At 45.1% G+C, this 12607-nt stretch overlaps 1 protein-coding gene across 1 annotated transcript in view; it reads left to right on the top strand.

The window, feature by feature from the left end:
• Positions 1-12607, top strand: part of prom1a (prominin 1a) — a gene marked incomplete at both ends in the record, with an annotated part of 60993 nt that overhangs the window by 22714 nt on the left and 25672 nt on the right. Inside the window, 3 exons of the mRNA XM_080840884.1 lie at positions 2974-3032; positions 4056-4082; positions 6594-6799. Coding sequence (XP_080697010.1) covers positions 2974-3032; positions 4056-4082; positions 6594-6799 — 292 coding nt within the window. The remainder of the gene's footprint in view (positions 1-2973; positions 3033-4055; positions 4083-6593; positions 6800-12607) is intronic.

Below are 12607 nucleotides of genomic sequence, written 5' to 3'. Positions count from 1 at the left end.
TTTGTCTCCCTTGAGTATTTAACAGTCTTAGAATGAGATTCGTATTATCCCCCCCCACACACACACACACACTCTTTCTCTCTCACACACACACACACACTCAAATGCAGTGGATATCTGGTCTCACTTGCAAAAATGGAAAAGATCACCCGACATGTCATGAATATGATTTTCCCTCTTTTTAACTGTGATTACTAACTAATTCTGCCCTTGTTTTTGAAACCCCATCAACCGCAATATTAAAATCCCATTATTCCTGATTATGTTGAGAGAGGAACAATTTTTTGCTCCCGGATATTTGATTAGAAATGCTATTATATTTCTGCTGTTGATGCTGTTAGTCGTTAAATTGCTGTTGTAGAAATTGTGTTTTTCACATGTTTTACATCTCCATCACTGCTTAGCAATGTCACAACAATGTTCTGTCAATCTTTTGCTGATTCTCTACTTACAGTGTGCCCTCATAGACGACTGCATAAATACAGTAATTTATCACACACCAAGTGGGTTTAAATTGCGGTCTCAGGGTGTGTTTTTTCTGCTTTCATTAATACTTTTGGCAAGGTGCTTGAGTTGGTCGAGGTTAACATCACTCTATAAACCCCCCTTACCCGGGTTAGGTGATGGAGTTGGTGGAGGTTAACATCACTCTATAAACCCCCCTTACCCGGGTTAGGTGATGAAGTTGGTGGAGATTAACATCACTCTATAAACCCCCCTTACCCGGGTTAGGTGATGGAGTTGGTGGAGGTTAACATCACTCTGTGTACCTCCCTCACCTGGGTTAGGTATTGAATGACAGACAGGAAGCAGTGGGTGACTGGAGACTGGACTGGGTGCTTGTGCCTTATTAGCTGATGCTATCTTATATGTGTCCGTTATTAGCTGATGCTATCTTATATTTGATCCTTTATTAGCTGATGCCATCTTATATTTGTCCGTTATTAGCTGATGCTATCTTACATTTTTGTCTGCCTCTTGTTACGCACGACTTTTGTGAATAGTGTGATGTAATCAGATGCAATGTGATGAAACGTGGAGAGCGGACTGTACAGTTCACACCTTGTGCCAGTGTGTGTGTTTGTGTGTGTGTGTGTGTGTGTGTGTGTGTGTGTGTGTGTTTTCACTGGGTGTTGCACAGGTGCTGCCCAACTATGACAGCAATTATGCATGACTCAGTGGCAGTGCCGCGAGACATGGCTTAGCAATGTGCCAGACCGCTGTGCAACACGGCTCCGCTTCGGCTCCGCTTCGGCTCCACACGGGCCTGCTTCGCTCAGCCTCCCTGGAGGACCTGCGTGGAGGTGTCCTTCCTGAAACGCGTGTTGGCACACATGATTAATATGAGCTCTAATTGGTCAAAAAAGGCGAGCGCACATGATTAATAAGAGCAGTAATTGGTTGATAAGGGGAGCACACATGATTAATAAGAGCAGTAATTGGTTGAAAAGGGGAGCACACATGATTAATAAGAGCAGTAATTGGTTGAAAAGGGGAGCGCACATGAGTAATAAGAGCAGTAATTGGTTGAAAAGGGGAGCTGTGTAGCTGTGAGCGACCTGTGCAAAGAGCAGGTGCTGAATAATAGAGGAGGGAGTTGGTGGGAGTGGGGAATGAGAGAGAGAGAGAAGGAGAGAGAGAGGGAGGAGAAGGCAGATGGAGAGGAGTGCCTGTCAAAATACACTTGTTCCAGCTCCATCCTGTTTTAGCAGTCTTCTCCTTACTTCTTCCTGTTGGCCTGGAACCTCTGCATTGCACCAAAAAGATGAAGAATCTCCTGTGTCACTTCCGTCTGTCTCTGGTCTTTCTGTTTCTCATTCCATGTTGCGCTCTCTCTCTCTCTCTCTGTCTCTCTCTCTCTCTCTCTCTCTCTGTGTTTCTCTCTCTCTCTCTTTCTCTGATTCTCTCTGTCTCTGTCAGCTGGGCACCACTACACTACAGGAAGTCTGTCTGTCTCTGTGACAGTCTGGTTTCAAACACCTCTTAAAATGGCTGTTCTGGCTCAAGATGACACATAGTGGCAATTATTCAGTGTGATCAAACTGATAGATTCTGCTTTGGATGTTTATGAAATGATACCAGGGTTTTACCTCATTAGAGTAAATATTCTGACCTACGGTCTTTTATTAGTTAAAACTTTCTAATACAGTCATCAGATGCCAAACCTAGGTCTGGGTGTGATTTAGATTGAAATGTACCAGTCCACACCAGACAGCTGGTGCTTGTAAAGACCTGTCATTTGGTAGAGGATTTATGATTAGTAAGGTTTGTTATCAGTGTCCTTCCTGACCCTGAGGTGAGAATGGAATGCTCTCCACGCCAACCCTGATAATCGTCTCTGAGAGACTGAGAGAGCCTCTGACTCATAGCCTCAGCATTTGGAGACATTTGCGGCACTAAAGCACTGGCGAGCTCATCTTCAGGAAGTCAGCGAGAGAGGACAGCTGTAGTGCTGGATGTTTGGTTCCTGGGTATTTACTGAAGCACAGGAGTGGACAGCCCAGCATCCAACGCAGGCAGAATAACTGCATGCACATCTTATCAACATGACAGGATATACACAAAAGCTATAACATATGGAATAATTACTTTAATTTGAGGCGATTGCAGTCAAACTTAGTTATTAAGTCTTCTTCAGCTCCCTGTTCTTTATTTGACTTCAGATATTCCACACCAGAGATGTGATAATGGTTCAATATCTGTATGGCAGAGAACTATCTTTGGAGACATCAGCCTGAAGCCAAATGATATTTCTCACCCTTCCCCAAAAGAACTATTTTCAATGATCAGTTGTGGTGCAGGAACTTTGTAGCCGCAGGCAGACGCTTGCTCCGCTCGCCTCTGACGGGGCTCATTGTGGGTATTTCTGGGCCTGTGCGTTGGCAGGGGCGAACTCTGTTGCGTAAGTGCCTTTGACAGCGTTAGAACTGCAAGATGTCTCACGCTGTGTTTGTTTTCACTCTGTCTTCACAGATCTCGTCATCAAAGTGGCCAAGGATAAATTTGGGGCAATCCAGTCGGAGTACCAGAAGGTAATTTGTATGTGTGTGTGTGTGTGTGTGTGTGTGTGTGTGTGTATTACAGTACATTTACATTCGTGTTTCTGTGTGTCATGTTTGTTTGGGTGTATGGGGTGATTCTGAGTTTTGTAGAATGCTGAGTCCGTATTTTTTTTTCTGTGTCATTATGGTAAATGCATCTGTTTGTACATATACTTCATAGATGTCATTGTGTGTATGTGTGTGTGTGTGCGCAGGTGTTTGTGCACATGTGTGTGTGTGTGTGTGTGGGTGTGTGTGCGCATGTGTTTGTGCACGTGTGTGTGTGTGTGTGTGTGTGTGTGTGTGTGTCTGTGCGTTTGCACTTTGTGAGTGTGTGTATATTTGTGCATCTTGTTAATGTTATTCTGTGTGTCTGTGTATGCATTCATTGCAATTTGCCAATGGTGGCTGAAAGTGCGTTCTGTGGAGGAGTGGAGAGGGCACTGCCTCGCTGCGTCTCCCCTGGAGTGGAGTGTTAATTGCAAGTGAAAGCCAACGAGAGGGTCCCTGTCCCTGCAGCGCGCCCGTGCCAGGGCACCGCTAATTGCGCTTGGCACCGCAGACCACAGCGAACAGAGGGAGAAACAATCATTTCTTGTTTTTTCTGATAAGCACATTTTAATTAAAAAGCATTTTTTTTTCTGCTTTGAAGACTCATGCCTCCTATTTTGAGAACAAGGGAGAGGCCTGGGGGAAGGGGGGGGGGGGGGTGGGCATTGGCAGTCTGGGAAAACAATCTGATAATAATCATCAGTGTCAGACTCAAGATCAAGATACCGTGAAGCACTAGAATAACATTTTCTGTTGAACAGTTGACCTCTTCATAACGCCTATGTTGTGTCCTTACTTTGCTTCTGATGTGTGTGTTGTGATTGCTGAAGCTTTTGACGCACTGCTGTTGAAGTACTCTTTTTCTTTGCTCCTTGAAGTGTCACCTTTCCTTTGTGACAGACCGGTTGATCATTCTCCATGCCTTTTTTTTTCTGCATGCCTCTTCTCATCTGGCCTCCGCAGCCAGAGAACATTGTTCTCACTCTTCAGGTAAAGTTTGTCCCTCATCGCACCCTGTCCCATCCCTCCCATCACGTTAAGCCCCAAACTGAAACCTCAAGTCACCCCGACTCCAGCTTCCCGTCAGAATCTGTCTCTCTACCTCTCGTTCTCTCCCCGGCTAGCACACCCCCCCTCCCTCACAACCCCCCAGTGAAACCCCCCCTAGCACAGTGTTATCACTAGCACATGCATCCGCACTGGTCTGTAGCGCTACCTCAGTCAGTCACATTTTTCTCAGCAAGCAGGATATGGGGAAGGGGATTTTCAGCATGCATTATATTCAGCAGGACTTATGAACGTGGGAGCTATGCAGCTTTGTCTGCGGGGTAGTAGCTCTAGACTCGAGTGTCTAGGCTGGGTGAGCTGTAGGCCGTAAAATGCGAATTTTTATACGCTGACCTTCAAAACATAATCAAATACTGACATTTAAAGGGTTTCTAAAAGTCATTTAGCTATAAAACATGTAGATTTAATATTCAGCCTATAATCATAGTACAAAAAGAACCATTAGTCCTACCGCTTCAGCACTGAAGAATTTCTGTAGTCTTCAGGCATATTAAAAGATGTAAAAGTATGTCACCAACCATCAAGCAATCTTAGCAATGCGGTAAGTAGAATACAGTAGACATCCCAAGATTACTGTAAGCAGATCTTTGAGCTGAAGGTGTTCTAGTGGAGTGGATGATGGGATGGGCTTCTGAGCCCAGTCAGCAGTTTCAAGGCTTAGTGTCCTCAGTTTTCACACACATACCCACAAACACATTGAGGCGCTTATACACACACACACACACACACACACACACACACACACACACACACACACACACACACACACATACACACACACATACACATACACATACACACACTCATTCACCCACACACATACACAACCTGTATGTGCATTACATTTAACACACATACCTGCCACTGACATACCACAGACCCAACCAACGGTGGCTTTTCAAAGATGCAGTATGTCAGAGTGAACAAATATAGGCTAAATATATCTCAGCTAATGTTCTGTTAATGTAGCGTTTTTACATACACATGCGAGAAGCCATTTTATGTACGTGCTGATTTTTTTTACATGACAGAGTAATTGCAAGTCAGTCACGCTGCTTAGATTTGGCGATGCATCTCAGTTTATCTTCTAAATGTGTCAGAGAAGGTCTCTTAACGGACTAACTCAAAGACAATGTGGCTGTGAGGAGAAAGGAGGTCACGGGGGGATGTTAGCAAGCGGCCATGGGCAAACATTCAGGCCTCTTGTTATGCAGTTGATGTTCAGTAGTGAGACTCATGCAATTTAGATTGCGCTTTCTCTCTTTCACAAGCCCTGCAATCATTACACCATGGTAATCGTAATCACTTAATCACATTTTAGTAGAGGCTGTGTAGAGGCATGTATAAACAGCAAAGGTTGCCTTGGGAATACATAAGCCAGTAAGTACACCTTGAGGACATTTTATTTTTTTCAAGATGTTTTTAGACCTAGACTGGTATAGACTTAGGCCTAAACCTATACCTATTTACATTAATCTTTCCAAAATCAGCTAGGGATTTTTCTGGACTATACCATATGTGGTCTATATAGCATACTGTCATGTAACTAACAAAAGCTAACTAACCTCTCTCGTTATGTACACTGACGGCCCCCCTTTTTAAATACTAATTACATTTGAGTACTTTTTGTTTAGCTTCTTTGTCTTCTTTCATTTGTTCTCTTAATGAATGGAAGTTGATTTGACATCATCATTGTATTTGTGCTTTATCCCTGTAGTGTTTAAACATCCCTCTAACAACTAGATATTTGAGGGGGGGTGGGGTAGGGGGGTGGGTGGTGGTTGAGTTTGAGTTTAATGCACAGGTAAGGATTAAATACCAAAATATGAAGATGGTAAGTTTCACCCTGTGCTGTTACATTAAAGCAGCTTGCCAATCAATCAATGTCTAATTTAATGTCCTCATCATCATAAAGCTTTGCTTAATTAACTGTGCTCTGTACATTTGATGGAGCATAGTAATTGATGGCATGTGTATGAAGATATAATTTCCGCATTAGTCATTGTTCAGCATCGTATTACACACAGATTACATTTAGAAATCGATCTCTATCACTATGGCTGTGTTAATGCCTTGTCCTTCCATGTTCCCGAAGAGCTCATCATAATTTGAACCAATTCTGATTAAGTAGTCCCACACAGAAACCATCAGCACTGTAATTGGTAGAATAGTATTGCAAATGTATTCCAGACAATTTCCCTTTAATTACACCAGTATTCCTGTGTCAAAGCTCAATCAAACAGAAGGAAGACAGAATGTGAATGAAGTGAATAACCAGCGGAACCAGAACCTTATTTCATTAGTTAATAGTCAGACATTAATAATAGTGACATCTGGAGCCACCGCTGATGGTACTGACTCTCCGCCTGTCTGTCTGTCTGTCTGTCTGTCTGTCTGTCTGTCTGTGTGTATGTGTCTGTGGCCCATGTGTAGGTGATCTACTATGAGATGGGCTTCGTGGTGTGTGTGCTGTTGGGGGTGCTCTTCCTGGTGCTGATGCCACTGGTGGGCCTGCTCTTCTGCCTGTGTCGTTGCTGTGACAACTGCGGCGGTGAGATGCACCAGCGGCAGAGGAAGAACGCAGACTGCCAGAGAGGCCTGCTGGCTACGCTGCTCTTCTCCACGTGCATCGTCATCACGTGAGTTATGCAGCACATACGACGTGTTAAGAGCATGCATATGTATTCACACACACACACACACACACACACACAAACACACACACACACACACACACACACACACACACACACACACACACACACACATACACATGCACGTGCACACATAGAAAACATGCAAAAAACATACACACACACATGCATACACAGACAAACACACACACACACACACAGACATAAAAACAGCTTTACAGACCAACTAAGACAAATATGGCTGTCTGTATAAGAAACCCAAACTTTTATATTATTTGCATACATCAATTAAGATTGAATCACTAACCGGAATATCTGTCAGTCGTTGCAGATATCTAAAAGTGCAGCGCTGTTAGAGGCAGAGCAGAGACTGAAATCAGTGACATAAGATAACAGTTGACATAACTATGGCACAAGAGGCAGGAACCAGAAGGATTTTTTCAACATAAAGAGCGACAAGACTCCAACCCTGCTTGGAGCTAGAGGACGATGAAAGGGGTGTTCGGTCCCAAAAGAGACGTTCATAGGGGGAATATTTTCTAAGGGATAGATCATCCAGTCTTTTCTGTAACGGTGCTTCCTGAGATGCATCACACTAACCTTAACTTCCTGAAACACCCAGTTTGAAAACAGCAAAGAACAAGACACGGTTCACAGCACACTCTACATTTCCATCACAACGAGCCGTCACATGAGAGCCCTTCATCCCCCTTTCATCTGAGGGGATCAAGGTCAAAATGAGAGCCAGACTACAAGTGGTACCTACCCACACCCAGGCTACCAAAGAACCACCCAAAGAACCACACTACCTATCATTCCTGTAGAACTCAAATAACCTACCTATCATTCCTGTAGAACTCAAATAACCACACTACCTATCATTCCTGTAGAACTCAAAGAACCACACGACCTATCATTCCTGTAGAACTCAAATAACCACACTACCTATCATTCCTGTGGAACTCAAAGAACCACACTACCTATCATTCCTGTAGAACTCAAAGAACCACACTACCTATCATTCCTGTGGAACTCACAGAACCACACTACCTATCATTCCTGTGTAACTCAAAGAAACACACTGCCTATCATTCCTGTAGCTTTGTGGAGTGTGTGTTTTGGTGTTCCGTTCTTATGGATTACAGTTGTTAGGTTTATATTAGAGATTCCACAGACGAAGCCTGGCTGTCGGGGATGCCAGGAGACGAGCGTCCCAATCTTCTCAACCGTCTTAACCGTCTCAATCGTCTCAATCGTCTCAATCATCCCAATCGTCTCAACCGTCTTAACCGCCTCAATCGTCTCAATCGTCTCAACCGTCTCAATCGCCTCAATCGTCTCTATCGTCTCAACCGTCTCAACCGTCTCAACCGTCTCAACCGTCTCAATCGTCTCAACCGTCTTAATCGCTCAATCGTCTCAACCGTCTCAACCGTCTCAACCGTCTCGGCCCTTTATTAAATCTCTCAGGCCATAGAAGGCAGGACGGCGCACCAATTCTAATGAGGCAATTACAGCAAGCAGGACAGTGAGACAGCCTCTTGTGCGGAAATCCTCTGGAGTATATCACCGGAGGAAGGGAAAAGAAAGATATAAGTAGAAGTATAAAGTCTTATATGGTGCCTAAGCGATTAGGATGAGTGTGTGTGTAGTCTCTAAAACATTTCAAACATCACTTTAAAGAGGTATCAGTCTGGTTAGTGGAAAGCAGCTGGAAGTAGCGCTCACTGAAAGCAGGGGTGGAATTCTCCTGTGTGTCAGCTGCAGGAGATCCCCCGCTCTGCAGGCTGAGGTTCTACAGACACGTTATAGGACTTTGGGTTATATTTGTTTGATGTGTGAAGTTTTCTGTCTGGATTGGAAACTGAATGGTTTTTCCCCTCCAAAGACAAATGCAATACTATGTTTGATTATCGTGCAGACGAGGCTGGGAAAATGATAACCTCGTCTACTTGCTCTGCAGATTCCACGGTGGAATTAGATTGCACAGCAGCTTCCGAGGGGATGATGGCTGTGCTGATAGGACTAGTGTGTCAGTGTGTACACTCTCAAGCTCATTAAATAAAGGATGTGTGAAGCTGGGCTACCCCACTCACACAACAGGCAATTGGCGCTTTAGATATCCATCCTGGGGGCGGACGAGCCTCTGATCAAATACTCTTCAGTGGTTGAAAGCAACGGACGTGACCAAGGGCCAACGAGCAAACGCTCGTGAAAATAATAAAAAAAATCAACCCCGTGTTTTTCCCGCATATGCAGCATCTCATTTTAGCACTGCAATTTATCTCCTTCAACCTCCTCCCTGACCATTTCCATGCAGTACGACGAGATCCAGCTCAAACAGCCAGTGCAGACGGGTTAATGTGCCAAGATAATCCTCTCATGATCCAGGAACCTGAGACCTTACACTGTGGGCCCTCCAGCTGAAATACATGCATGAGGCGCCAAGAAACAGGGAAACAGGAACAGGGGCTCCGAAATTTGGCCCAGAAAACTGATATTTTTGGAATGACGTTTTGTTTGTGTGTGTGCGTGTATGTGTGTGTGTGTGTGTGTGTGTGTGTGTGTGTGTGTGTGTGTGTGTGTGTGTGTGTGTGTGTGTGTATTTGTGTGTGTGTGTGTGTGTGTTTGTGTGTGTGTGTGTGTGTGTGTGTGTGTGTGTGGCTGTGTTTGTGTGTGTGTGTGTGTGTTTGTGGTGATGAGTCATGGGAGGAGACCTGTAAAAAAGCGTGATAAAATGTGTTGGAAACCATGAGGAAAATTCTTGTCCTTATCTTGACGAAGATGAAGCCAAAATGAAAGATATTTGGAAGAGAGCCCATAATGGCTCCTCCCTAAGGGACCTCGAGTCAGAGCCATACTGATAAAAACACAGGTTTGTGACCAAGTTTGGTCCATATGTGAATGGTAACATGACAAGCCCAAAGAGTGCATTTGGAGGATGACTGTTGGCATCCCCAATGAACTCCTTCTGGGGCAATGCTACTTGATCAGGTCGCCCGTGCCCAGAACTGCTTCATCACATCTCTGTTATTTTAAGACTGCCTGGAGATCTCAAACGGGTTACTTCACCTCCTTGCCAGCCCCAGTTTGACTTAATTCTTTTTTAACAGACAAAACAGCGGGCATCATTTGTGCGTGCTGCTGAATAATTAACGAAACGACCCAGTTAATGAGTGGAAAGAAGACCTCTTTAGTGCATGGCTTTCTTTTTTTTTTCTCGCATAATTGTATTTATTTTCCTTGGGACTATGGCGTGAGGTGGCACATTTGTGGCATGCTAGCGCTAAGCTTCAGGCAAGAATGAGACAGCCTGGGTTTTTGTTTTTGTGTTTTGTTTTCCATGCCGTGTTCCATTGTGTGGCACTGGGGCATTAGGGGTGAGGGGATTTGCCCGCCTGGCTTCCCCCCCCCCCCCCCCCCCAGCCCTAGCTGCCTCTGCCCTGCAGTGGGGTGGCTAAATGTGCCGCCCATCCCTGGCTAATCTGTGCAGTCAAACGAGAGCAAACAGCCCCGTTTGGCCTGTCATGCTAGAGATAGTTAACGCCAGCGTCACGTGATGGTTTTACGCAGTCAGCAAAGGTCCAGGCAAGGTGGAAGTAACATGCCGTCTCTTTTTACTCTAATTACCACCTACTCCACCTGCTCCATCGACTCATACACTTCCTCTCACTACCCCAGCTCGGACTGTTTTGCTGGCAGCAGTAAGCGCTGTGCTGGCTGGCATGATCCTATATGTCATGGCAACACCTGTTGCCAAGACATCAATCTGCCTCACCTTGGTCAGGGCATCAGAGGTAGAGGGGCAGCAGTAGTAGTAGTAGCAGTGATAGTGTCTAGGTCAGCAGCAGCAGCAGTAGTAGTAGCAGTGAAAGTGTCTAGGTCAGCAGCAGCAGCAGCAGCAGCAGTAGTAGTAGCAGTGAAAGTGTCTAGGTCAGCAGCAGCAGCAGCAGCAGCAGTAGTAGTAGCAGTGAAAGTGTCTAGGTCAGCAGCAGCAGCAGCAGCAGCTGTAGTAGTAGTAGCAGTGAAAGGGTCTTGGCAGTAGTGAGGTTTGGTAGAAGCAAATGGAAAGCACAGTGTAGTTTACATGTGACACCTGCATGAATGCAAAGTAGAAAACCTACATTGAAGATGTTCCTTGACTCATTTTGCTCCACGAGTTCAACCTGCAATCAGGGCAGTTTTTAGCATCATGCGAGATACTGTACTGAAAAGGTACAGTTTATCATGGGTATGAGGTGTTTGAGAGACCTAAAGGTGTCAGATCACATGACCCAGAGCAAAACAAGCCAAGATAACTTTAGCCCTGTTTAGAGTAGCAGCCATTCCCATACCCATCATGCTCTTCATGCTCTGGTCCATTCACAGGACAATGATGGACCTTGTTACTACGGGCTCTTCTTCACAAAAAGTCCATTGGACGTCTCGTCTTGGCATTTTGATGTTGATGTGGCCATGCCACTGTCCTGTGAATGGTTTCTGGCCTCATGTAATTTCACTGTTGTCGTTGGGTAGACTCGTTGTGTCTGATGTTCTCTGAACTTTTACACTCTTGTTGCAGGACAAGGCCAGGACATTTCATTTCACACTGACGAACCCAACACTAATTTGACTGAGTAGATTGAGGATTATGTTAATCACTATGTTGATGATGGTGAACAGGGCTGTCACTTACATTTGAAGAGGGTTGCTGGACCATGGGCATGAGATGAGGAAGAGCTTTGTGAGCTCAATCGCCTAAATGCATGGACAGCTGCCAACACATTCTTATAAGTGGCGTTTGGCAAGGCTGGCTGAATTCTTTATTTTAGTTTGACTGTCGTTTGACAAAAAAACATGGAAGGACTGTGGTGTAAAAGGCTTTTTTGGAAAGAAATAATAGTTACAAAATCTATTTCACGCGCTAGTATACTGTCCCACATATACTGCTCACAAATGCATGCTTGTCTGTACACAGTCCCTTGATCTGCTTCTGACCAATAAGCCCTCCCACACAAGCTTGTGTGAAGGAATACACAAGCAGACACTCTCACATACACACATGCACACACACACACACACACACACACACACACACACACACACACACACACGCACAATCAAACACACACACACACACACAGCATGTGGGAGGTATTTACAGTGACTGTTCGGCCTTGTATTTACTCTAAATTGCCCTGACTGGGGTTTGTGCAAAGGCCTTGTGCCCCCTCAGGCCCAGGGAGAGTGGGTCACTCGAAGGTTGAGAGGGCAACATGGTGACCCTCATGTACCCCCCCCCCCCCCCCCCCCCTCTAGACTCTCTGTAGGCAGTAGAGACGAGTAGGGTTGCCTGCCAACCCAAATCCCCCGCGGTCCTCATCATTACAAGCGTTGCGTTCCACAGTGGCGTTCCATAAAAGGGCTTGAGTAAAAAGTTGTTTTGGTCTCCGCAGAAACTTAAATTTCTTCAGGGGATGCAAGTCAGACATAATTTAGTTGCACTCTAAATCATGGTAGCTCTTCAGATCTGTGTGGTTTCCTCTGGTCCAGAAAAGGATCGGTTTTTCTCCTGATGCTTGTCCTGATCTGTCTGGTTCTGTCTGCTCCAGAATCTAGAGTGCGGTTATCTGTCACGGTTCTGAATCACTCAGGTAACCTGATCCTGCCACCAGGGTCATCTGGCACACGGCATTCATCACGTTTCTGAGCTGTGAGAGGCTTCTGTCTGCTGTTCTTTAGTTAGAACTGCTTTATTGTGTGTGAGTGTGTATGTGTGAGTGTGTGTGTATGTGTGTGTGTGTGAGTGTGTGT

This window comes from Sprattus sprattus (genome assembly GCF_963457725.1).
Source record: "Sprattus sprattus genome assembly, chromosome: 6".
NCBI lineage: Eukaryota > Metazoa > Chordata > Actinopteri > Clupeiformes > Clupeidae > Sprattus > Sprattus sprattus.
The sequence above is the reverse complement of the archived record's forward strand: the minus strand, read 5'-3'. Positions and strand labels throughout refer to the sequence as shown.